Source organism: Schistocerca piceifrons, chromosome X (genome assembly GCF_021461385.2).
Source record: "Schistocerca piceifrons isolate TAMUIC-IGC-003096 chromosome X, iqSchPice1.1, whole genome shotgun sequence".
In the NCBI taxonomy this organism is placed as follows: domain Eukaryota; kingdom Metazoa; phylum Arthropoda; class Insecta; order Orthoptera; family Acrididae; genus Schistocerca; species Schistocerca piceifrons.
In genome coordinates, this window is record NC_060149.1 from 809,399,008 (window position 1) to 809,423,557 (window position 24,550).

At 42.4% G+C, this 24,550-nt stretch overlaps 1 protein-coding gene across 2 annotated transcripts in view; it reads left to right on the plus strand.

Annotated features, from left to right (window-relative positions):
• The window catches only part of LOC124721988 (heat shock 70 kDa protein 14-like), a 200,139-nt gene that overhangs the window by 123,276 nt on the left and 52,313 nt on the right, over window positions 1-24,550 (plus strand). For both annotated transcript variants that reach the window (XM_047247160.1, XM_047247161.1), the window contains exon 5: window positions 21,489-21,650. In XM_047247160.1, coding sequence (XP_047103116.1) covers window positions 21,489-21,650 — 162 coding nt within the window. The remainder of the gene's footprint in view (window positions 1-21,488; window positions 21,651-24,550) is intronic.

Sequence of the window (24,550 nt, forward strand, 5' to 3'; positions counted from 1 at the left end):
CCGGCAGTTAACGATACCATTCCTGCTGCATCTCGTTCCACAAAAGATGTTGTAAAATCGCCCTGTCATGGTAGCATCCCAATCTCTTTCTGCTCCAACTGTGCAGCCGGCCACCAAATTTTCACCTCACTCGGCGAAATCACCTGTTTCACAACCAGCAGGCTGGAAAGAACAGAAGGAATACTCCTACAAAGACTTTTCACGTCCCTCCAGCCAACAAACACCTGAATCATCATCTGCCAACCACAAAGACTCCAAGAAGTAAAACAGAGGCAAACGGTCTTCTCCTTCGCCTGCATGGAGATCCTCATCAATGGTTTCACCATGTGGTACCCTCACCTGGCTGACCTCCGTGTCACCAGTGCGCAACACCAAATGTTTTTCTGCCCTGGACTCCACAGAGTGACTGTGGGAGAATGTCGATGCCTCTGTAGATCTCGTGGAGCAAGATCCTCCAGCCTCTGTGCCATTCCCTGTAGCAGAGTATCTTCAAAGGCTGGCACTTGGCAGCTGCCTAGGTGACACCCCTTCACTTTTTCTCCCCTCCCCTTTCCTCGTTAAGACCTCTCATCCAGTGGAACATTCACGGCCTTAGATCCAACAAGTAGGAATTATGGATGCTCTTGGAATAGCAGTGTCTTCTTATTCCGTGCTTCCAGGAAACAAAATTGTGTCCGCACAATCACTTTGACCTTTTGCATTTCTTTCTTGTCCGCTTTGACCTCCCCCATGAGGATGGCATTCCATCTCGTAGGAGAGTCATGCTGCTCATCTGGGATGACCTTCATAGTCACATCGTCTCCCCGAACACCTAGCTGCAAGCTGTTGCAGTCCGCATTTTCCTTCCTTGCTTCACCTTTTCCCTTCGTACTGTTTACATTCCTCCATCTTTCGGTGTCACCAGGGCAGACTACCTCCAGCTGATTGGGCAACTCCCTCACCCCTTTTTGCTGCTCGATGACTTTAATTCACATCATCCCCTTTGGGGCTCTTTGCAAACCTGTCCTTGACATGCCATCTTGGCTGACCTCAATTAACTCAACCTCATCTGCCTTAATGCTGGAACACCCATGTTCCTGTCAGACTCGACACCCACTGATTCCCATTTGGACCTCTTATTCCGCACTGCCCAGTTTGCCCGTAGCCTCGAGTGGTCTATTCTCTGTGATAAATACTTGAGTGACCATTTACTACTGTGCGCTATCCATTTGCTGACTCCTACACACTCCCCCCCCCCCCCCCACCTGCCCCCCTCCCCCCCCCCCCCAATGTGCAAACCAAAATGGCTGCTTTCTAAAGCCGACTGGCGGCTTTACTCCTCCCTAGCGACCTTTGGCAAACAACTTTTCCACAATTGTGATGACCAGATAGAATCCCTTGCCAAAGTTATCCTAACTACCACAAAATATTCCATTCCTCGCACTTCGTCTTCACCACACGATGTCCCTGTCTCATGGTTGACTGAGGTATACTGTGATCCAATTCGCACACGGAGACATGGGCTCCTCGTTTTTGACCATCATCCTATGATGCAGAACTGTAATTGTTATAAACACTTGCATGTGCAGTGTTGTCGTGTTCTTTGGGATGGCAAAAAAGACAGCTGAATACTAGTTCTTTTAACAGTTCCACTCCCTCTTCCATCGTGTGGGCCAAACTCTGGCGGCTCTCTGGGACCAAGGTCCATTCCCCAGTTTCCGTCCTGACCATAGCAGATGATGATGTAGTGGATCCTATTGCTATCTTCCAACACCACTATTTTGCGGAGGTGTTGAACTCCACCCACTGTCACCCTGCCTTCATCCATCGGAAACGAGGGGATGAGGCTCAGGTGATACCCTTCTCTTCCCAGAATTGAGTGTTACAACACTGCTTTTACTATGAGGGAGCTAAATCATGCTCACATTTCATCCCACTCCTCCACCCCAGGGCTGGACGATGTTCACCTTTCTATTTCGGGCAACCACTTTCTCCTTCATACGTACAATCGTATCTGGACAGTGGGCATGTTTCCCAGATGCTTACGTGAAGCCACTGTCATACACATACCTAAGCGCAGTTAGGACAGACGCCTTCCTTCTCTCTATTGCCCTATTTCTCTCACCAGCTTTGTTTGCAATGTGATGGAATGTATGAGTCATGACAGGCTGGTATCGTGGCTTGAGTCTCGCAATTTACTAACCACTGTACAATGTGGATTTTGAGCACGCCGTTCTGCAATTGACCATCTTATCACTATGTGAACTCATACGATAATGGCTTTCTGTGGAAATATCAGACTGTGGCCATGTTTTTTGATTTGGACGAAGCCTGGGACACCTGCTGGAGGACTGTTATTGTCTCTACTCAATACATGTTGGGCTTCCAAGGCCACTTGCCCCATTTCCTTCAGGAATTTTCAAAAGGCAGGGTTTTCAAGGTATGTGTGGGTTCTGCCTTGTCGGAGAACTTTATCCAGGAAAACGGTGTGCCTCACGATTCCATCCTGTCGTTCTCATTGCTGTCGCCATTAACCCTGTTATGGCCTGTCTCCCAACAGGCATTTCCGGCTCCCTTTTCGTTGACAATTTTGCCATCTATTGTTATTCTCCATGGACTTGTCTGCTTGCGCAGTGTCTTCAGCACTGTCTCGATCTTCTTTAATCATGGAGTATCGACAATGGCTTTCAGTTTTCCACTGACAAAACTGTTAGTATGAATTTCTGGTGGCACAATGGGTTTCTTCCACCATCTGTATATCTTGGGACTGTTGCTCCTCCATTTGTTGAAACTACGAAATTCTGGGGCTCATGCTCAATTGGAAACTTTCTTGGTCCTCCCCCCCCCCCCCCCCCCCCCCACGTGACTTACCGGGCTGCCCACTGTACTCTGTCCCTCAGTATCCTGTGTGTTCTCTGTGATACTTCCTGGGGAACAGATTGGATCACCCTCCTCCATTTGCACTGGTCCCTTGTCCTTTTGAAAGTAGACTATGAATGTTTCATTTATGCATCTGTACATCCATCCATCTTACGCCGTCTAAGCACAATCCATCATGGTGGCATCCGTTTGGCCACTGGCGCCTTTCTCACTACCCTGGTTGAGAGTCTCTATGCAGAAGCTGCCAAACTGTGACTGTCTCACAATACATGACGCTCTCCTCAGTGCCCCCAGGGGCTCAGCATTCATGTGCCTGGTACGGGCTTGGCGACCCTGGGGTTCCTGAGCTGGGAACTGGTAAGTGCCGCCAGTCCCGTCACTGTAAGCTGTGGGCATATTTCAGCGACCACCATGCTGTGCGGCAGTGGAATGTTGTGTGTCTCAGGGAATGGGGATCTTGGCTTGACCGCCCGGATCGTGAGGATGGAATGAACCTCTTATAAACAACCCCTCAGTCTCAAGGTGTGCTGCGCGCTGATAAGATGCATGGCTGTTGAGGTGGAACACTCGTTAGTGGACAACCTCTGGGGAACCTGCTGCACCTCAGTTCTATAAGGCTTACCTAGGCACGCGGGGCTCTGTCTAGGTGGACTTCTAGCTCCCTAGCTGCTCGTGGGACCGAAATGGATCCTTTGAAATCCTCTTTTCCTCCTCCCAGCAGAAAGGGTGGGCTGCTGGAAGGTTCTAACACCCACTCTCTTAAGATGGCTCGTGCACGCAGTCCCCCTGACTCTGGCACTTCTTTGACACGTAAAGTCTTTGGTAACAGAATGCATTCTGGTAATCAGAACGGGTTTCTCATTGTGAAACAGAAGGAGGGTAGTTTCGAGAATGTTTCGCCCTTCTATATACAAAAGAGATTGAAGGGAATCTGTGGCTCCTTAAAATCGATGAAGCTTTTCCGTAATGGGACCTTGCTAGTGGAAACTTCCACTTCCCAGCAAGCAACAAACCTCTAATCTGCTAAATGCCTTGGGGAGTATGCCGTAGGCACTGAAATGCACAGCGCCTTGAATTATAGCAAAGATGTTGTGACATGCCGGGATCTAGTCAACATTCCCAGGGAAGAACTGCAACGTGAGTGGCCTTCGGAAGGTATCATTGATGTACAACATATCATGAAGAGAATTGATGGCAATCTTAGCAAATCCAACTCCTTTATTCTGACCTTCAGTAGCACGAAACTTCCTGACCATGTTGAAGCTGGCTTTCTTCGCCTTAGTGTGAGACCTTATTTCCCGACCCCAATGCACTGTTTTAAATGCCAGCGTTTTGGGCATACCACCTTAGGGTGTAAAGGCAAAGCGACATAGGCAACTGCGGTAAGGCTGCTCATGAAGGAGTTGGGTGCTCGTCTCTAACCAAATGTATAAATTGCTCTGGAACCACCCTGTTTGGAGTAGGGAGTGCCGAATATTTTTAGAGGAATGCAAAGTCCAGGAAATTAAAACAACCGAGCGTATCTGCTATGGTGAGGCCAAGAAGATGTAAAAGTCAATGGAACCTGCCACATTTGCTACATCTTTTGCATCGATGGTTCAGAAGTCTACTCAAATGGCCGATGCCTCTACGCAGACAGAGGTGGTGAGTGTTAGCACTAACACCTGCAGATGTCAGTGCACGTAGCCAGTGTTTGAGCCTGTAGCCCCTACTCGAACGGCAGACACTTGGGCCAGCCCTTGGCGCCTCCGACAGCTGAGGCTGTTCCGAAGCCCAGTACGTCCATTACCATTCCCACGTCGGCTCCTCCAAAGCCCACCAAACCGCAGAAAGCTCCTATACAGCAGCAACAGCGGGTCAGATCATGGGGTAAACCGTCCGACCATGCAGATGTCGTTTTATGTGATGCTTCTTCTGTCTCTTCCCCAGAGCTGATGGAGTACAACGTATGTGTGGGGCAATCATCTCGCCTCACTTCTGCTGCTCCACCTGCTGCAGTCTCCCCACCCCATCGGAGAGACAGGATGAAGGTGCTACCACCGTCATAGGTAGCTCCCATACTTCAGTGGAACTTGCAGGGGTTCAGTACGCATGTGGAGGAACGTTGTCTACTCTCTCAGGGTAGACCACTATGTGTGTGTGTCCCCAGGAGACTTATTTCCATCCATCATACTCCCTTGAGCTATGAGGCTATACACTCTACGAAAAGGACAGCCTTCGTGGAGAGAGAGAGCTGGAGGGGGCGTAGGTATTTTCGTCAGGATGGACTACCACTCCTCGCCTCTCTCTCATACGACGACTTTACAGGCCGTCGCTGTGTCTGTGCACGTGCGTCATCCATTGACCATATGTTCTCTTTACTGGCCTCCACATGATGCACTTGATGAAGCAGCCCTCACTGACCTTATTACACAGCTCCCCCAGCCGTTCATTATTTGTGGTGATTTTAATGCCCACAATGCACTTTGGGGCTCTGCCATTACCTGTCCCAGGGGTAGAGCAGTTGAGAGGCTTCTCCTGTCATACTGTGCCTACTTGCTCAATGGAGGACAGAGCACTCACTTCTGCACAGTGACTGGGTCATTCTCTGCCATTGACCTCTCGCTTCGCTCTCCAGCTCTTGCCGCCAGTGCTCAATGGGAAGTGGTCACTGACTTGCACGGCAGTGATCACGTCCCACTCTGGATTCACCTGCCAGATGGCGTGGGCCCCGAATGGAGACCACCACGATGGGTGCTCAGTGGGGCCGACTGGACACTTTATAGCCAGTTGGCCCAGTTCGAACACTGTGCGAATGTTGATGCGTGGGTGGATCATATTACAAAAATGGTCCACCATGCCACTGCAGCATCCATTCCACAGTCCACAGGCCACCGGAAGAGGCAACCTGTCCCTTGGTGGAGTGCCGAATGCTGCTCTGCAATCAGGACCAGGCGTGCGGCTCTGCGCCAGTTCCAGTGTCGACCGACTGCTGAGAATCTTGCAACCTTTCAGGTGACGAGGGCAAAATGTCGCTGCATTATTAGAGAGAGCAAGAAGAGGTCGTGGCAACAGTGCCTGAACGCCATTAATCGTTCCACCAAAAGTTCCATTGTGTGGGAGACCATCAGGAGAATTTCTGGGAGAGGAGGGAGGTGAACCATGGCTGCTGTAATGAATAATGGCACTCTCCACACGGATCCACGAGACATTGCCCATGCTATGGCAGAGTATTTTGCCACGGTTACTGCAACAGCCAGTCAGGATCCGGGTTTCCAGTGCCATAGAACGTTTGCTGAGAGGTATACTCTGGACTTCCAGTCCACCTCTAATGAAATTTACAATTGCCCAATTTCCATGTGGGAGTTGGATTCTGCATTATCGTGACACATCACCTGGTCGCGACAGGATCCATTACTGTATGCTACGGCACCTCACAAGGCGCAAAAAGAAATCCTCCTCGCACTTTTTAATGCCATTTGGGCGTCATGTCACTTTCCTGACTCGTGGCATGAGGCAGTTTTAATTTCCTTTTTAAAACCTGGAAAGACCGCATGAGCCCAAGTAGCTACCATAGTGTTGCCCTCACTAGTTGACAAGAAAGACCTGGGAGCGGATGGTCAACCGGCGCCTTGTCTGGATGTTAGAATCCCGGCAAGTCCTTAGTCGCTTTCAGTGTGGGTTCAGGAGGGTTTGTTCCACCTTCGATAACCTTGCCCTCTTTCTAGGTGCATTTTTTGATATCGAGAAGGCCTACGATACCACTTGGAGGCGTCTCATCCTGGAGCAGCTTCATGAATGGGATTTTCGTGGTTGTCTTCCTCTTTTTATTCAGTATTTCCTCTCGCCACGATATTTTAGATACCAAATTGGTGACGTCCTGTTTGACTGCTTTGAGCAGGAGAATGGTGTCCCTCAGGGTAGTGTTTTAAGTGTGACTGTCTTTGCCATCACTACTAATAGCATTACCTCCATAGTGAAAAGTCCTGTCCAGTGCTCCTTGTTTGTGGATGATTTCTCTTTGTTTTTCTCTTCTTCAAGCCTTGCAACAACAACGCATCAGTTGCAACTTACTCTTAGACATTTGGATGACTGGGCGCAGAAGAGTGGTTTTAAGTTTTCCACTGAGAAGTCCACATGTATTCTTTTTCACCGTTCTCGTTCGTTTGTAACCTTTTACTGAGTTGAGGATGAGGGACACTGTCCTTGCTTCTAAAGACACGGTGAGATTTGTGGGGCCCGTTTTTTGCTCGAAGTTTACATGGTTACCTCATCTTAAAGACCTAAAACGACTGTCACTTAGGCTTTAAGTATTTTAAAATATCTTAGCCGCAGTACATGGGTAGCCGACAGGACTTGTCTGCTCCAGTTTTACAGGGCGTTTGTGCTATCTCAGCTCGATTATGGGTGCATGGTGTATGGGTCTTAGAGGCCTTCTTACTTAAAGATGTTGAACGTTGTGCACCATGAAGGGCTTCGGTTGGCCACTGGGGCATTCAGAACTAGCCCCATACCAAGCCTCTGTGCAGAGGCTGGTGAACCGCCACTTCATATGCGGTGGTGGCTACTTACGGTGTGCCAGGCATATAAAACTTTGTCCACACCATACACACCTGCATACCATACCATTGCTCAGCTTCCTCTGGCACGGCTATTTCATAACCGGCAACGAGCGATGCGGCCCTAGGGGATTCATGCACGGGATTGCCTCTCTGCGATGGATATTGCTTGTCTTCATGTTTTCCGTCACGGTTGGAGCAGATTTCCACCTGGACTCCTCCGGAGACCCAGACTTATTTTAGATTTGACTAATTTTAAGAAAGATAGTATACCAGATTTTACATTCCAATCTCTGATTTTTGACGTTTTAGGTGTGCGTCATGGTTTTACCGTCGTTTGCACTGATGGCTCCAAACAGGAGAATTTCATTGGCTGTTCTGCAGTGTTACCTGATATGTTACCCGGATTCGCCTCCCTGATGAATATACTGTTTTCGCAGCGGAGCTCCATGCGATCCTGAAGGCAATGGAGTGGATGGATCATGTTCGGGGCAATCGATTTCTCCTCTGCTCTGATTCTCTTAGTGCCTTACAATCACTGCAGAATCTGTACCCAACTGAGGAGATGGTTCAGCTGATATATGACCAACTGTATTTGCTCCAACGGCAGGGTAAGGAGGTGTCCTTCTGCTGGGTGCCTGGTCATGTAGGAATATGGGCCAATCGGGCTGCCAAGGAGGCCTGCAGAGAGCAGTCAGTCATTTCTGCACTCCACAAGAAGTGCGTGGAGTTGTGAGAGGAAGAATTGCTGGCGGTGACTGCCAATAAACTGCTGTTGGTGAAGTCAACAACTCAGCTGTGGCGTTCCTCCTGCCGGTTGCTGAGGTGGGAAGAAGTGACCCTCATGCGTCTTCGGATTGGGCACTGTCCTCTCCCACATAGCTTTCTATTACGGGGGGGGGGGGGGGGGAGGATCCCCCGTTTTGTGGTGCGCACATCTCTGTCTGGCACGTTTTAACAGACTGCATTTCATACCGTGATGCAAGGGCAGAAGCACAAGTTGATGGGGATCTGCCCTGTGTTTTAGCTAATGATGAGATGTGTGTGTCTAGGATTTTAAAGTTTTGTGAGGTGAGGTGTCTGGACTCTGGTCTAAACTTCTAGGCTGGAGGTTTTTGTGTCTTGCAAAGTGGCTGGCTCCTCCCTTTTTTCCTTGTGGTCAGCTAGCCACTCCCATCTGCTATATTGTTTTAGGTCCCTCTACCACTTTCTTCCTGTGTTGTCCAAGTTTTACTGCTGATAGCATGCTTCGTCCCACACTTTGGTGTGGGTAGGCACATATTTTTCCAAGCTTGTTACCTGTATTTTACGTTCTGTTTTATCTTACTATTCTGAGTATTTTCTTGGCACCCATCTTAATCTGGGAGCGGGCGCTGAAGACCTTGCTGTCGTGCACCCAAACAACGTGCTCTCCTCAGCAGGTATGCATGCCGTTTGTCTGCCGTGCCTGGCCACTCATCCTATGCCTCCTCCTTTGACCGTCAGTATGGTGCATGTCCCTCTTCTCTGTTATCTCCTGGAGTTTGCTTTCGGTTATTGCACCAGTAGATTAAAAAACTACCTGCCACTTTTCCTTTGGGTGCGAACCCTTCACCACCTTGGCTTCATGCAGCGGCTCACGTTCACCTTGTACTTCATTTGATTCATAAGGAGACTACTCCAGACTCGCTCTATCCCCATAAGATTTTTTGATCTTCGTACGGAACTTCGCGGTAGTACCTTTTTGAATGCTGATGGCTCTCCAACTGACCATAGTATTGGGTGTGCTTTCGTTATTTCCACAGAGCATTTTTGGTGTCAGCTTTTGGAAGCCTGCTCAGTATTTACAGCAGAGCGGGACCCTGTATCAGGCCACATTATACATCCAGCGACACAGGCTGTTCGATTGTCTCATTTGCTGTGACTCTATACCCTCAGAGCCTGTGTGTGATGCACATCATCCATCCCTTAGTGCAGTGGGTCCAGGAAAGCTTTCACTTCCTCACTCTTGATGGGGCCACAGTGATGTTTATGTGGGTTCCTGGTCACATTGGTCTGATGCGAAACGAGGCTGCTGATGCTGCTGCCAAGGTTGCAGTCCTCCTACCTCAGCCAGCTAGTTCTTCCATTCCTTCCGATGATCTGCTTATCGCCATCTGTCAGCAAGTGGTGTCACTTTGGCATTACCACTAGTCTTCCCTTCACAGTAATAAGCTGCGGGGAATTAAACCTCTCCCAGTAGCTTGGACAACCTTCTCTTGGCCCCCTTGCCATGAGGAGATCATTTTAGCTAGGATGAGTGTTGGGCACTGTCTTTTTAGCCATCATTTGTTAAGTGGTGTTTCCCACCACTTTCTTAATGCTCATTGTCATCAACGTTTAAATGTTCGGCATTTCCTTATGGGATGCCCTTTTTTAACCACTTAAGTTGTACTGTATGTTTGCCGTCCAATTTATCGGCCATTTTAGTGGACAGTGAGAGAGCTGTTGACCGTGTTTTGCTTTTTATCCATTGTAGCAGTATGGCAAAAGACATTTAATCTTTAGTTCAGGACCTCCATTGTCTTTATGGATGTTTCTCCAAGAGAGGCTGTCCGTTGATTGGGCTTAACTTGTAGTTGCTTTTAACTCCTTTCTCATCTTTGTGTTCTACTGCTCTGACATGGACGCATATGACCTTAGTTGTTTTAATGTCTTAAAACAAAACAAAACAATCATTGTTACTCCTCATTGTGATCTAATTGCGTAAGACACATAATGCACACTTTGCTCATCCTTCTTCCCTTGCTTTCTTAGATTTAGTGCTCTCTACTGGCAGTCATGTCAGCACTTGCAGCAGAGCATCACAGTTCCCTTAAATGGCTTAACATGTCCATCATGAACAATGGGAGTCTTTGTTCATAATTATAACTTTACATTAATGAGCGACTTTGACCTGCTGTGGTCTGTGGCGTCATCAGAAATTTCATTGTTTTGTTCGTAGGTGAGCAGGGATTCATCACTAAGACCCATTGACCAATTCTGAACTGTGGTAATTGGTCTATATGTGATCCTATTTGCTACTGACTCTCTAGTGCATCTGTGTTTGCTTTCTTTACCTTCTTACAAACATCGTGTAATGTCATTGCAAACTTCATAACTGATTCCCAGTTTTTCCAATTTTAGGCTTAATCACCACAAAAACAGAAGGCAGATTTGTACCATTTATTACCTCATATGGTGATGGACCAACACTACACTGGACATCAGAATTGTAAGCTGACATGACATACAGAAGGTAAATGTACCAATCATTGTGAGGGAAGTTCACAACAACAACTCAACATCTTACCAACTGTACAGTGAATGTATTCTGTTTTCCTGATAGACTGAGGGAGCCAAGGGCTAGTCCTGAGTTTGTGAGTGCTTAGTAAATGGCATAGGTGCTTAATCATACTGGATATAAAATTAGTGCCCTGATCTGTAATTATTGTATTAGGAACACTAAACTTCAGCAACCAGCTTTTCACCATTGTCTTTGCCACTGTACTTGCTTTAAAATGCATACTGTAACAGTTGTGAGCTTTCTTCATCTTTGATACTATGAAACATGCTTTCCATATTTTGGGATGAGGTAGAATGGACCACAACAAGAAAAAATTGTCAGGTAAACGTGGACTCAAAAATGCATATCTTTAATAGCTTTGCTACTGTGAAAGACATCTTTTCTACTGAACAAGGGTTCATAGCTCTTAAGGTATGCATTTTAGAGCCTATGTTTACTACACAATTTTTTCTTGGTTTGGTCCATACTACCCCCTACCAAAATATGGAAAGCAAAGAGCTCATGGTAGAAGAGATTTGGTTCACAGTATCGAATATGAGGTGTTCATAGCTCTTACGACATGCATTTTGGAGTCCATCTTTACCAGATTTTTTCGCTTCGAATGATCGTTCCTGTAATATCCCTGAATATAGACCATTCGTAATGAAATACCATGTATAAGGTCATATGATAGTCATTAATCATTTCAAGCGCAGTTGGCACCACACTGGGGCTGTATTTAATCTTCCTACACAACAGGCCATTGTGCTTTGTGGACTACAGCTGTGCCCTAAATACTTGAAATCAAATCTTCCTTCTTGGGCTCTCAGAATTCTGTTTTTCTTTCCTGATTGGTATATGCCTTCATAGTTAAATTCACTTGATTTCAGAGCACAATACGTTAACATACTTGGAGCCTCTTGTGGTCCCAGCAATCACTTCAACACAGCATGGTCTGTCACAACTTTAAACTTTTTCGTGTACAAATAACAGTGGAAATACGTAATAGCATATATAACAGCCAACATTTCCATCTCTGTGGTTGAATAGGAGGAGTGAGTTATGAGGAAACTCTCCGGTTTCGATTTGAAAGAGTTTTGAATTTTTGTGGTAGCTTATTGAAAATGGATGCAGCAGTATACTGCACGCCCTTCTGCACAACAGTTAAGGAAGTCTTATCCAAATGCAGGTTTGATTTCTGGCTACTTATTCTTGGGAATAAGCTAATATTGTTAACAAGAAATGACTTTATGGAATATATATATATTGAGAGGCCAATGTCAAAATACCCAGACTCGTGAACAGGGTTCGACAAGAGGTTCATGAACCTACACCACTTATTGCCTGAACTGCCTCTTTCTGAGCCAAAAATATCGTTTTAGAGTGGGATGAGTTACCCCAAAATATAATACCATATGATATAAGCGAATGAAAATAAGCAAAGTAGGCTAATTTTCATGTCGAATGATCACTCACTTCAGATATCATTCAAATAGTAAAAGTGGCAGCACAAAGTCTTTGAACAAGATCCTGAACTTGACTTTTCCACAACAGTTTACTATCTATCTGAACACCTAGAAATTTGAACTTTACAGTTTCACTAATCATATGCCCATTCTTTGCAATTAAAATGTCAGGTTTTGTTGAATTGTGTGCTAGAAACTAAAAACTTAGTCTTACTGTGATTTGGAGTTAGTTTATTTTCTACAAGCCATGAACTTAGGTCATGAACTGCACTATTTGAATCCGAGCCAATGTTGCACACAACATCCTTTACAACCAAGATATTCATCATACAGAAATATTCTGTAAGGATATCTGGTGGTCATCCTCAAACTTCATGAAGGCAATTGTTTAAAAATTTAGGCATCCTAACAACCTCTCTTCTGAAGTTTGTTGTGAGGCATCAGGCACAATTTAAAAATAGTAGTATTGTTTGTAAGTCTAACACTTGGAACAAAAATTGCCTCCACTATTCACAACTTAACTTACTCAGCTGTAAAAATATTTGAAAACATCACCTACAAATTAAGGGTGCAGGCACATAATAAAAGTTTTAAAAACAACTGAAATAATTTCTGTTTGACAACTCCTCCTACTCAATGGATTAATTTATATAAAGTTAGTATCTGTATGTCGTTGGGTTCTACTTCCCTAATTTTGTTCTAGACTAACACAGCAATATATTCAGTAATATTACTTCTACCAGATTTGATCAAGTCCGTGTAATTTTTTTTTTTTTTTTTTTTTAAATAAAAAGTCTTAATCATTTAAAATGAAGCAGATTTTAGCCACCAAATATTAAAATGAAGAGGTAACTGATACATTATTAATGAAATGAGCATAAAGTCTCTGGTATCTATCTTGGAATAACTAAAAACCTGTAACTTTGACTACTTCCAGAATTCACTGAACATACACTCACTCGAACAGAAACAACTACTGAAATTCACCAAAACAGGTAACACAGGTAAGCAAGTTCCCAAAATGTCTCCTTAATACCTTGGTATGACAAGCTGTAAGATGTAAACAAACTCTACTCAACACATATCTGTCAGATTTAAAGCTCTCATGCTTTCTTTAGCACTGCTCATGCTCATGCTTATGCTCGCTTTACCAATAATACCACAACAATGATAAGGAAACAGATCAGCCACTCGCATTAGTATGGGGTTTATATTGTTTTCTAGATCTTTCCTCCATGTTGGGATTCAGGTGACGCCATCAACTCCATTAAAAAATTTAGGACACTTGTGGATCTCCACTGCTTTCTTGATAAATGAATCCCAGTAACACAAGGTGTGTGCCAGGATTTCAGTGTTGTCAAATAATAATTTGTGTGTGTTGGTAACACCATGCTTTGCAATGAATGGTGTCTCACAACGTCTTAGTTATACATTTTGGAGTGTTTCTTGCACTGTTCATTAATAATGTGATTACACTGTTGTAATAATTCACACCAAACTCACATGGTATATTGTAAACCACATGCCTCAAAGACCTAGGACATCTTATTAGGTACAATCCATATTTTTAGAAACTGGATTAAAGATGGGTTATTTTTAAGTATAGTTTTCACTTCACCTCTCAGTTCGGTGAGATGACTTTACTTTCCAGACTTAGGACTTTGTCAATCTCAGTTTATAAGATACACATCAAATTAATTTGGTAAAGATTTCAATATTATATTTTTGACTAATTTACAGCAAAAATAACATTAATAAACTTCCAATCTGATAAAGATGTCACACTTTCCAACTAGAGCGTGGGGAAATAGTCGCAGGATCATACGTATTGTTTTCAATAGCTTGTCTTCAAATTGAGAAGCACATAGTGATCAAATTTAGTAATGGCCTGTCAGATAATGATGCACAAAAATCAACATTCAAATTGATTTTATTTTATTTACATGTCAAGTTCCATAGGACCAAATTGAGGAGGAAATCTCCAGGGTCATGGAACATGTCAGTACATGAAATTACAACATAAAAGTAATAATAGATAAAAATAAAATGTATATGAACCCAAAAAAAGTCAATCCATAAATTTAAGTAAATGCAATCTACAATACAACAAGAACTTACCCCAAAATATACCCCCATATGATAAAAGAGAATGAAAATAAGCAAAGTAGACTAATTTTTGTGTCGAATGATCACTCACTTCAGATATTGTTCCAATAGTAAAAATGGCAGCATTAAGTCTTTGAACAAGATCCTAAATGTGGGCTTCCCACGACAGTTTACTATCTATCTGAGCACCTAGAAATTTTAACTGTTCAGTTTCACTAAATATGCCCACTCTGTGAAATTAAAATGTCAGGTTTTGTTGAATTGTGTGTTAGAAACTGTAGAAACTGAGTCTTACTGTGATTTGGAGTTAGTTTATTTTCTACAAGCCATGAACTTAGGTCATGAACTGCACTATTTGAAACCAAGCCAATGTTGGACACAACATCCTTTACTACCAAGCTAGTGTCATCGGCAAACAGAAATATTTTAGTTACCCGTAATACTAGAGGGCATGTCATTTATATAAATAAGGAACTGGAGTGGCACCAACACTGATCCCTGGGTCTGCCCCCACTTGACTGTACCCCACTGAGACCCCCACATCACAGCCATTCTCAACATTGTGAATAATAACCTCTTGCTGTCTTTTGCTAAAATAAGAGGTGAACCAATTGTGAGCTACTCCCTGTATTCCGTAATGGTCCAACTTCTGGAGCAGTATTCTGTGATCTACACAATCAAATGCCTTAGTTAATTTAAAATACATGCCTACTACAGTAGTACAAGTTTATATGCCAGCTAGCTCTGCAGATGACGAAGAAATTTGAGAAATGTATGACGAAATAAAAGAAATTATTCAGATAGTGAAGGGAGACGAAAATTTAATAGTCATGGGTGACTGGAATTCGGTAGTAGGAAAAGGGAGAGAAGGAAACGTAGTAGGTAAACATGGAGTGGTGCTAAGAAATGAAAGAGGAAGCCGCCTGGTAGAATTTTGCACAGAGCACAACTTAATCATAGCTAACACTTGGTTCAAGAATCATAAAAGAAGGTTGTATACATGGACGAAGCCTGGAGAAACTGACAGATTTCAGATAGATTATATAATGGTAAGACAGAGATTTAGGAACCAGGTTTTAAATTGTAAGACATTTCCAGGGGCAGATGTGGGCTCTGACCACAATCTATTGGTTATGAACTGTAGATTAAAACTGAAGAAACTGCAAAAAGGTGAGAATTTAAGGAGATGGGACCTGGATAAACTGACTAAACCAGAGGTTGCACAGAGTTTCAGGGAGAGCATAAGAGAACAAATGGTAGGAATGGGGGATGGAAATACAGTAGAAGAAGAATGGGTAGCTTTGAGGGATGAAGTAGTGAAGGCAGCAAAGGATCAAGTAGGGAAAAAGACGAGGGCTAGTAGAAGTCCTTGGGTAACAGAAGAAATATTGAATTTAATTGATGAAAGGCGAAAATATAAAAATGCAGTAAATGAAGCAGGCAAAAAGGAATACAAACGTCTCAAAAATGAGATCGACAGGAAGTGCAAAATGGCTAAGCAGGGATGGCTAGAGGATAAATGTAAGGATGTAGAGGCTTATCTCACTAGGGGTAAGATAGATACTGCCTACAGGAAAATTAGAGACCTTTGGAGAAAAGAGAACCACTTGCATGAATATCAAGAGCTCAGATGGAAACCCAGTTCTAAGCAAAGAAGGGAAAGCAGAAAGGTGGAAGGAGTATATAGAAGGTCTATGCAAGGGCGATGTACTTGAGGATAATATTATGGAAATGGAAGAGGATGTAGATGAAGATCAAATGGGAGATATGATACTGCATAAAGAGTTTGACAGAGCACTGAAGGACCCAAGTCGAAACAAGGCCCCGGGAGTAGATAACATTCCATTAGAACTACTGAAAACCTTGGGAGAGTCAGTCCTGACAAAACTCTACCATCTGGTGAGCAAGATGTATGAGACAGGTGAAATATCCTCAGACTTCAAGAAGAATATAATAATTCCAATCCCAAAGAAAGCAGGTGTTGACAGATGTGAAAATTACCGAACTATCAGTTTAATAAGTCATGGTTGCAAAATACTAATGCGAAGTCTTTACAGACGAATGAAAAAACTAGTAGAAGCCGACCTAGGGGAAGATCAGTTTGGATTCCGTAGAAATATTGGAACACGTGAGGCAATACTGACCCAACGACTTATCTTAAAAGAAAGATTAAGGAAAGGCAAACCTATGTTTCTAGCATTTGTAGACTTAGAGAAAGATTTTGACAATGTTGACTGGAATACTCTCTTTCAAATTCTAAAGGTGGCGGGGGTAAAATTTAGGGAGAGAATGGCTATTCTCAATTTGTACAGAAACCAGATGCCAGTTATAAGAGTTGAGGGGCATGAAAGGGAAGCAGTGGTTGGGAAAGGAGTGAGACAGGGTTGTAGCCTCTCCCCGCTGTTATTCAATCTGTATGTTGAGGAAGCAATGAAGGAAACAAAAGAAAAATTTGGAGTAGGTATTAAAATCCATGGAGAAGTAATAAAAACTTTGAGGTTCGCTGATGACATTGTAATTCTGTCACAGGCAGCAAAGGACTTGGAAGAGCAGTTGAATGGAATGGATAGTGTCTTGAAAGGAGGATATAAGATGAATATCAACAAAAGCAAAATGAGGATAATGGAATGTAGTCGAATTAAGTCGGGGTGATGCTGAGGGTATTAGATTAGGAAATGAGACGCTTAAAGTAGTAAAGGAGTTTTGCTATTTGGGGAGCAAAATAACTGATGATGGTCGAAGTAGAGAGGATATAAAATGTAGACTGGCAGTGGCAAGAAAAGCATTTCTGAAGAAGAGAAATTTGTTAACATCGAGTATAGATTTAAGTGTCAGGAAGTCGTTTCTGAAAGTATTTGTGTGGAGTGTAGCCATGTATGGAAGTGAAACATGGACGATAAATAGTTTAGACAAGAAGAGAATAGAAGCTTTCGAAATGTGGTGCTACAGAAGAATGCTGAAGATTAGATGGGTAGATCACATAACTAATGAGGAGGTGTTGAATAGGATTGGGGAGGAGAGAAGTTTGTGGCACAACTTGACTAGAAGAAGGGATCGGTTGGTAGGACATGTTCTGAGGCATCAAGGGATCACCAATTTAGTATTGGAGGGCAGCGTGGAGGGTAAAAATCGTAGAGGGAGACCAAGAGATGAATACACTAAGCAGATTGACAAGGATGTAGGTTGCAGTAGGTACTGGGAGATGAAGAAGCTTGCACAGGATAGAGTAGCGTGGAGAGCTGCATCAAACCAGTGTCAGGACTGAAGACCACAACAACAAGAAGCAGCTTCCCCACCCCACAAAGAACTCCTTGAAAAACAGCCATCTAATCTGTATCCTGGTAAAGGAAGCCCCTGAATTGTCCAATTATTATGTGGTACTCCAATATACCAATAATTCCAGAATCACATCTGTAAGCAGTTCACTAACTTTATCTCTAATACCTTTTATATTTTGATGAAATATGCTAATTCCTTCTCTTCTTGGAAACATGACTTCCTATGAATACAAGCCTTTAGTTAGAGGGACTTCCTTTTAGCAGGTATACATATCAGCTGTCTTCACTCTAAAATAGGTGCAGCTTCAACATCAACTACTACAGGAATTTTTCCATGAGTGATCCTACCAACACCCACTGCACTGTCGTCTATAAGCTTTGCCAGCTTCCCCTTCCCATACCTTCTGAGGTGGAGGCCATGCCTAGTGAAACATGACAGAATAAATTGTTCCTCATAGTTTGGGAATATCAGTACCAGGTTTGTTGTCAATGCTCCCTTCAATTTTTCAAATGCTGTCTAAAAGTTGACTATGGAAATTCCACACCTTGTTTCAACAAATGATTCAATAGCTTAGCAATTTCGGCAAACTCTTCAATGAATTCCCATTAGTAATTACAGAACCATAAAAATGATTGAAACTGCCATGTAGTTTGTGGTGGTAAGAAAGCACATTCTGCAGAAGTTAGGCGTGCGTCAATTTTCACATCTTCCTCTTATTACAGTGTTAACTGTGCTCGATTTAGCCTCTTAAAGAATTCCTCTGACCATTGCATGTGCTCTTCCATATCCTTAGAAAATGCAATTATGTTGTTGAGATAAAAAACAGTCTTGATTGTAATCCTCTGAGCACTCCGTCAGATACTAATAGCCTCCGAGATAGCTGGCACATTCTTCAGACCAAATGGCAGCCTAAAATATTGAGAGTGACTCCAAGGGACAGTAAATGTGGTCTTTGGCCGCTCTTCCAGAACCACTTCCAACAGTGATAACCACTCCTCATACACATTGTGAAGTATTTACATTGACTTAAGTTCTCTCTAATCTCCATTATATTTAGTACAGGATGTCTGTCCATCACCGCTCATGCAGCAAAATCTATGCTTTTTTGTTCCATTCTATGATTTTTTCAGGACTATTACAATGGTAGCTGACCATGAACTGTAACTTGATTCAGTATTGCCCTCAGCCAGCAGTTGATCAATAAATTCTTCCAGTATAGGTTATAGGTGCCTAGGTATCCTGTACGGCTTCTTATACACTAGAGCGTTGTTAACCGTTGGTATGGTATGGCGAGTTACCAGTATTGCAGGTAATGATTGACCAGGATTGAACAGGTTGACAAATCATATTAACAAGACTTTCATTGTTGACTTATCTCTTCCCTCCAAATTGTTTTACCTTCTCGCATAATGCAATTTTGTTGATGGTCTGGTTGTGGCAAAGGTCCTCACACGACCTACCCAGATTATAGTTGTCCATGATCTCCAAGTTTGCAATCTGTAAGCTCAACTTATCAGAGCTAAAATCATCCACACTTTCCAAAACCATACAATCCCCATCTATTTCCTTCACATGTACCAGGCTTCAGTGCACAATATAGTGCAACATGTCCATCTTGTTATTGCATTCCAGTACCTCTGCAACACGCATCATCTGAAGGTCAGTACCCACCCACATTTGTAACACTGAAGTTTTCTGCATTGCTTTTTAACATGGTCCATATGTCCACAGCTGTAGCATTTCACCTTTGTGTGGAAAAAGAAACACACAACCCTTATCTTGTCCTCAGGCCACAATATTGATCTCTTCCACTTGCTTAGCAGCCATAATGGTGGCACCAAAATCCTTCGGGTTTTCCATTGTCGCTTTCCTTGACATGTCTGCTGGAAGTCCTCTTAAAAACACATCTGATTCCTGTTCTCCTCTTCTTGTGGAGTAATTCTGTCTGCTTCTACTTTCTGTGTAAGCTCGTACAAGTTAGCATTGATTTTCCTAATTCTGCCTATGAATGCCTCTACCAACTCGCTTCACTTTTGAGACAACCCATTAAGCTGTTCTCTAAAAAAACCTTGCGATATTCTGCTTGCGATAACGTGGTTAGTGGGCCTTCTTAAGCTGCTTAAATGTCTGTGCTTTATCCAGCACTTGATGGTACTGATGTATGCTGCTTGCATCACAACCAACTGTAATTTAGACACATCCAAGGATGTCTTGTCTGACCAACTGCCCAACCTAGCGGCAGCTTCCAGGTCATCACTGAACACTGAGACATCCTCGGTTGCCCTACCCGAAAAAGGAGTTCCTAGATTAGCTGTGACAGGATCCACAGAAGGGATAGGTGAACTAACCAAAGCTTTTGCTTCCACTACATCCACTTGTTTATGCTCATTCTCGCTATTAAAAGTCTCCCTCTCTTTGCAAAGCTTCATTTATCTCCTTTAGCTCGGCAAACTGCCTTGCCAAGAGTTCATCCATTTCCTGGATTGTCATTGTTTCTGTTTTTGGCATTTGTGCAAACTCTTAACACACCACTCTAATGAAAGCATCAACCACAATACACACAGACATGGTTACAAGAACAAACTACACTATTCCTTATGAAGGATAATAGCCCAGTGTTGTTCAGAACACTGATGCGCTTTGTGGCCATTGCTTCGTCTTGTGCTGCACACAGCTGGCACCACTCACATGCATAGGAAGTCATTCCCAGCCAAATTACAATACTGGCACCTCATTGGTTGTAAGTAACATTCCTTATAATTACCCCTATACAACAGAATCCCAATCCCTGAAAAGGCAGCAGGTCATAGTTATCGGGCAGTGCCATTGGCTGGTGATGACTTCTTTCATTTCTGGTTGTTTGGTTTAGTTGGCTCCGGAAGTAACAGTTTAGAATCACAGACAGTCTAGTACCAGCTGTACAGCTGTTCTACATTCTGAGGCTCTGTCTCTTTTGCATTTTATGCTAAGGAAAATTCAGTAACAGGGTGTAATTTTTCAGAACTGTAAAATGCAGCTATTTGGTTATGTTATCTATGTAAACCAAAGTGTGTTTGCAGAGACTCTGGTAGATGTTATAGATCTTGATAATGATCTTAAACCTACATAGATGTGTGAAAAAATACTAATATAATTTAGGTGCAAATCCCCATGTCCTGTATGGGCATCCATTGTTCAGTGTGTTTATGGTGGTGAGGTATGTGGATACTTCAGACTTTTATTGAGAGAGAGAGAGAGAGAGAGAGAGAGAGAGAGAGAGAGAGAGAGAGAGAGAGAGAGCTGCAAAAAGGGACATAATTGAAATGTAATCATCAAATGATTCTCTTAAATTTTTTCGAATTGAGTTGATATAACAAACCAAAATCTGAACTCACTTTCAAGATGAGTGAGGTTCAAATCTCCACCTGGCCATTTTAATTTAAGTTTTCTGTGATTTCCTCTTCTCACTTCAAAGAAATGCAATAATAATTTGATTCCAGTGCCATTTCCTTCACATCTCCTCATGAGCTAATGTTCTGTTACTAATGTTCTGGGTTGACAAAATGTTAAACTTTTATATTTCTTCCTTTTTATCTGATAAAATAAAGAAACCACATACAGAAATATGTGCATGTGTTATTCAGTTGTTTCTGCTTGGACTGTGTTATAATAAAATATGTTGTTTTAATGGTGACAGCATCTTTCAAGAACCTAGAGGACAGATGTCATGTGAGAAGATTTATGTATTCTTCTTGTTATTTTGTGTAATCCTTAATTTGGATGGTAGGATGTGGAATCAAACCTGTATACTCCCATATATAAATTAGTCAGTTCTTGTAAATAATTACTGGGTTTAATTTTTTTGTGTTTTTTTTTTATCCAGAAATTGAGTAATCATTGTTTAGTATAACATTGTTTGTAATTATATCATTTGTATTTATAAATAATTTATGAGTAATGATTACATACCTCCTGCAGGATGTGCCTCGTTTATCGCCTGGGGGGAGCTACAATGGATGTTACAGTTGTATTGTGCTGTGCAGGAATGTACACAGTGAAAGGCCATGTGTATAAAGCAAACTTCGGAGGGGACAAGTTCACAGAAATACTTGCCAACTTTCTCGCCGAAATATTTCACCAGTGAGTTCAATTGGTCTCTGTTATTACAAAATGTCTCTCTTCTTGACACTGTGTTATTGTAATATTGTTGATAATTACCCTATGTATGATTTGTGATCAAAAAGTAATGGAAATTTTTATTTTCCTAAAAGAATCTTTGTTTATTCATAATCATCAGCCTTTTCCGCTTCAAAGTAATCCCCCTCAGATATGATACACTTACGCCAGCACTTTTTCCAATCTTGGAAGTGCTTCTGAAATTCACTTTTCGTTATGATGTTCAGCTCCTTCAGTGATTCTGTTTTTATCTCATCAGTGGTGGCAAAACAACGTTCTCTCATTGTTCTCATCGACCTCAGGTATAGGAAGAAGTTGCATTTGGCCATGTTTGGTGAGTATAGTGGCTGAGGCGACATAACGTTTTTGGCTTTTGCCAAAAAATCATGATCAAGCATTGAGATGTGAACGGGAGCATTATCGTGGTGCAATTTCCACGAGTAGTTTTGCCACAGTTCTGGCAGGTTTTTTTTTTTAGGACTGCTTCACGCAAACAGCACTTAACTTACAGGTAGTGTTCCTTATTGACTGTACAACCATAAGACAAGAACTCTTGATGCACTATCCAATTGTCATTGAAGAAAACAGTGAGAAGAACCTTGGCATGTGATCGAATTTGTTGAATTTTTTTCAGTCCTGGCTCTTGAGGCAGTTTCCATTGGGACGATTGGGCCTTGGTGTTGGTGTCATACCCGTATACCCATGTTTTGTCACCTGTTTTAATCTTATTTAGAAGTTCTGGATTGTTGTCAACTTTGTTCAGCAATTCCAGAGTGAAGTCTAGGTGGCAGGTGGCGACGTTTTTGGTCAAAATTCCACGATTTTGGAGCAAACTTTGCTGCTGGTTCACGTTTAATTCCCAAAACACCCCCCCCCCCCCCCCAAAAAAAAAAAAAACTTGGCATGAGCCAAAGGATATGCTGACATCATCAGCAACATCTCTGATGGTAATTTGGTGGTTTTCCAGAGCCATTTTCTTTAGTACTTCCACTTTATAAGTAATGATGTGCTAGGGCATCCAGAACGGTTACTGTCTTTGTCTTCTCAACCCTCTTTGGAATGTTCATACCCCTCATAAATTCTTGTCTTACTCATAGTAGAGTTGCCAAAAGCCACAGTCAGTATTTCAAATGTTGTGCTACACTTTATTCAATTTTTCAAGCAAAATTTAGTGCAACAATGTGGGGAAAATATTGATTGCTACTTACTGTAAAGATAACACACTAAATTGGAGACAGGCACAGTTAAAAGACTCAAATAAGCTTTTAGCAATGGCCTTCATTGGAAAAATAGAAACACACACCATTCATTCACGCAAGCAAGCACACCTCACGCACACATGACCACCAACTCCAGCATCTTAAGTCTGACCCCAGCTGCCGGAGTTGGCGGTCAGTAGTTCATGAGGTGTGCTTGCTTGTGTGACTGAATGGAGTGTGTGTCTCTTTTTGCAATGAAGGCTGTTGCTGAAAGCGTATTTGTAAGCATCTTTTAATTGTGCCTGTCTGCAACTAACAGTAAGCAGCAGTCTATCTTTTCCTATGTTGGATATTCCTGCCTGGAGTTTCCATTGTTTAAAATTTAGTGTAAATTCTTTGATCCACCTTTTTCGAAAGTAAAACATTTTCCAGGGACTCTGAAAACACGTATAACCTTTTCGACTGTGAACAATAAAATAAATATTTAAAACAGCTGAAAATCCCAAACATATATCAGGAACATGTGTATCAACAAGAGAAAAAAAGGAAAGAAATTGAAGATCAGATGTATGAAGCCCACGAAATAAAAAAATTCCCATTACTTTTTTTATCACACTTTGTATTAGGTGTAGTGATGATTGTTGTCCCGCTCCTAGTAGTTGGTCATTTTGACAATATGTGCAAAATGCACCTGTCTCCTTTGAAAATATAATATTTTACTGTTAATTCTTTTCCAAACACTACAGAAGACTGCCAGTGGTGTATGAAATACAGTAATATTGTTGTTGTTGTTGTTGTTGTTGTGGTCTTCAGTCCTGAGACTGGTTTGATGCAGCTCTCCATGCTACTCTATCCTGTGCAAGCTTGTTCATCTCCCAGTACCTACTGCAGCCTACATCCTTCTGAATCTGTTTAGTGTATTCATCTCTTGGTCTCCCTCTACGATTTTTACCCTCCACACTGCCCTCCAATACTAAATTGGTGATCCCTCGATGTCTCAGAACATGTCCTACCAATTGATCCCTTCTTTTAGTCAAGTTGTGCCACAAGCTCCTCTTCTCCCCAATTCTAATCAATACCTCCTCATTAGATATGTGATCTACCCATCTAATCTTCAGCAATCTTCTGTAGCACCACATTTCAAAAGCTTCTATTCTCTTCTTGTCTGAACTATTTATCGTCCACGTTTCACTTCCATACATGGCTACACTCCACACAGTAATATTAAGAACAGTAAATTGTCTTGGGTTTATTAATGAGTTTTCAGTGATGATGAAAAGTATAAATTGCCTTGAAATAGAATACATGTATGATGCAATTTGAAACCGTATTGAGATGTATTCATAGTCTTACGTTTGTTGTGTAAAGTGTGTTACTAAACATCTAACCCACTGTTTGGCATATGGTTCATGATTCCAGTTACAGATTGCCTATCTGATGGCTTCCAAGGGCAACAAATATTTGACTTTCAGTATTTCATTTAATTATTGGCCAAATTTAAAACACTAAAATTCTGTCATAATTTACTCGTTAAGAGGTATAAATCTTATGTTAAAAGTCGGGCACAGTAATAAAAGTCTTATAGTTAGAAATGATGTACATATCTTGAGGCAGCGTAACTCAGGGCGTGCAAGTTGTCCAGGCTATATTCACCCAGAATTTGAG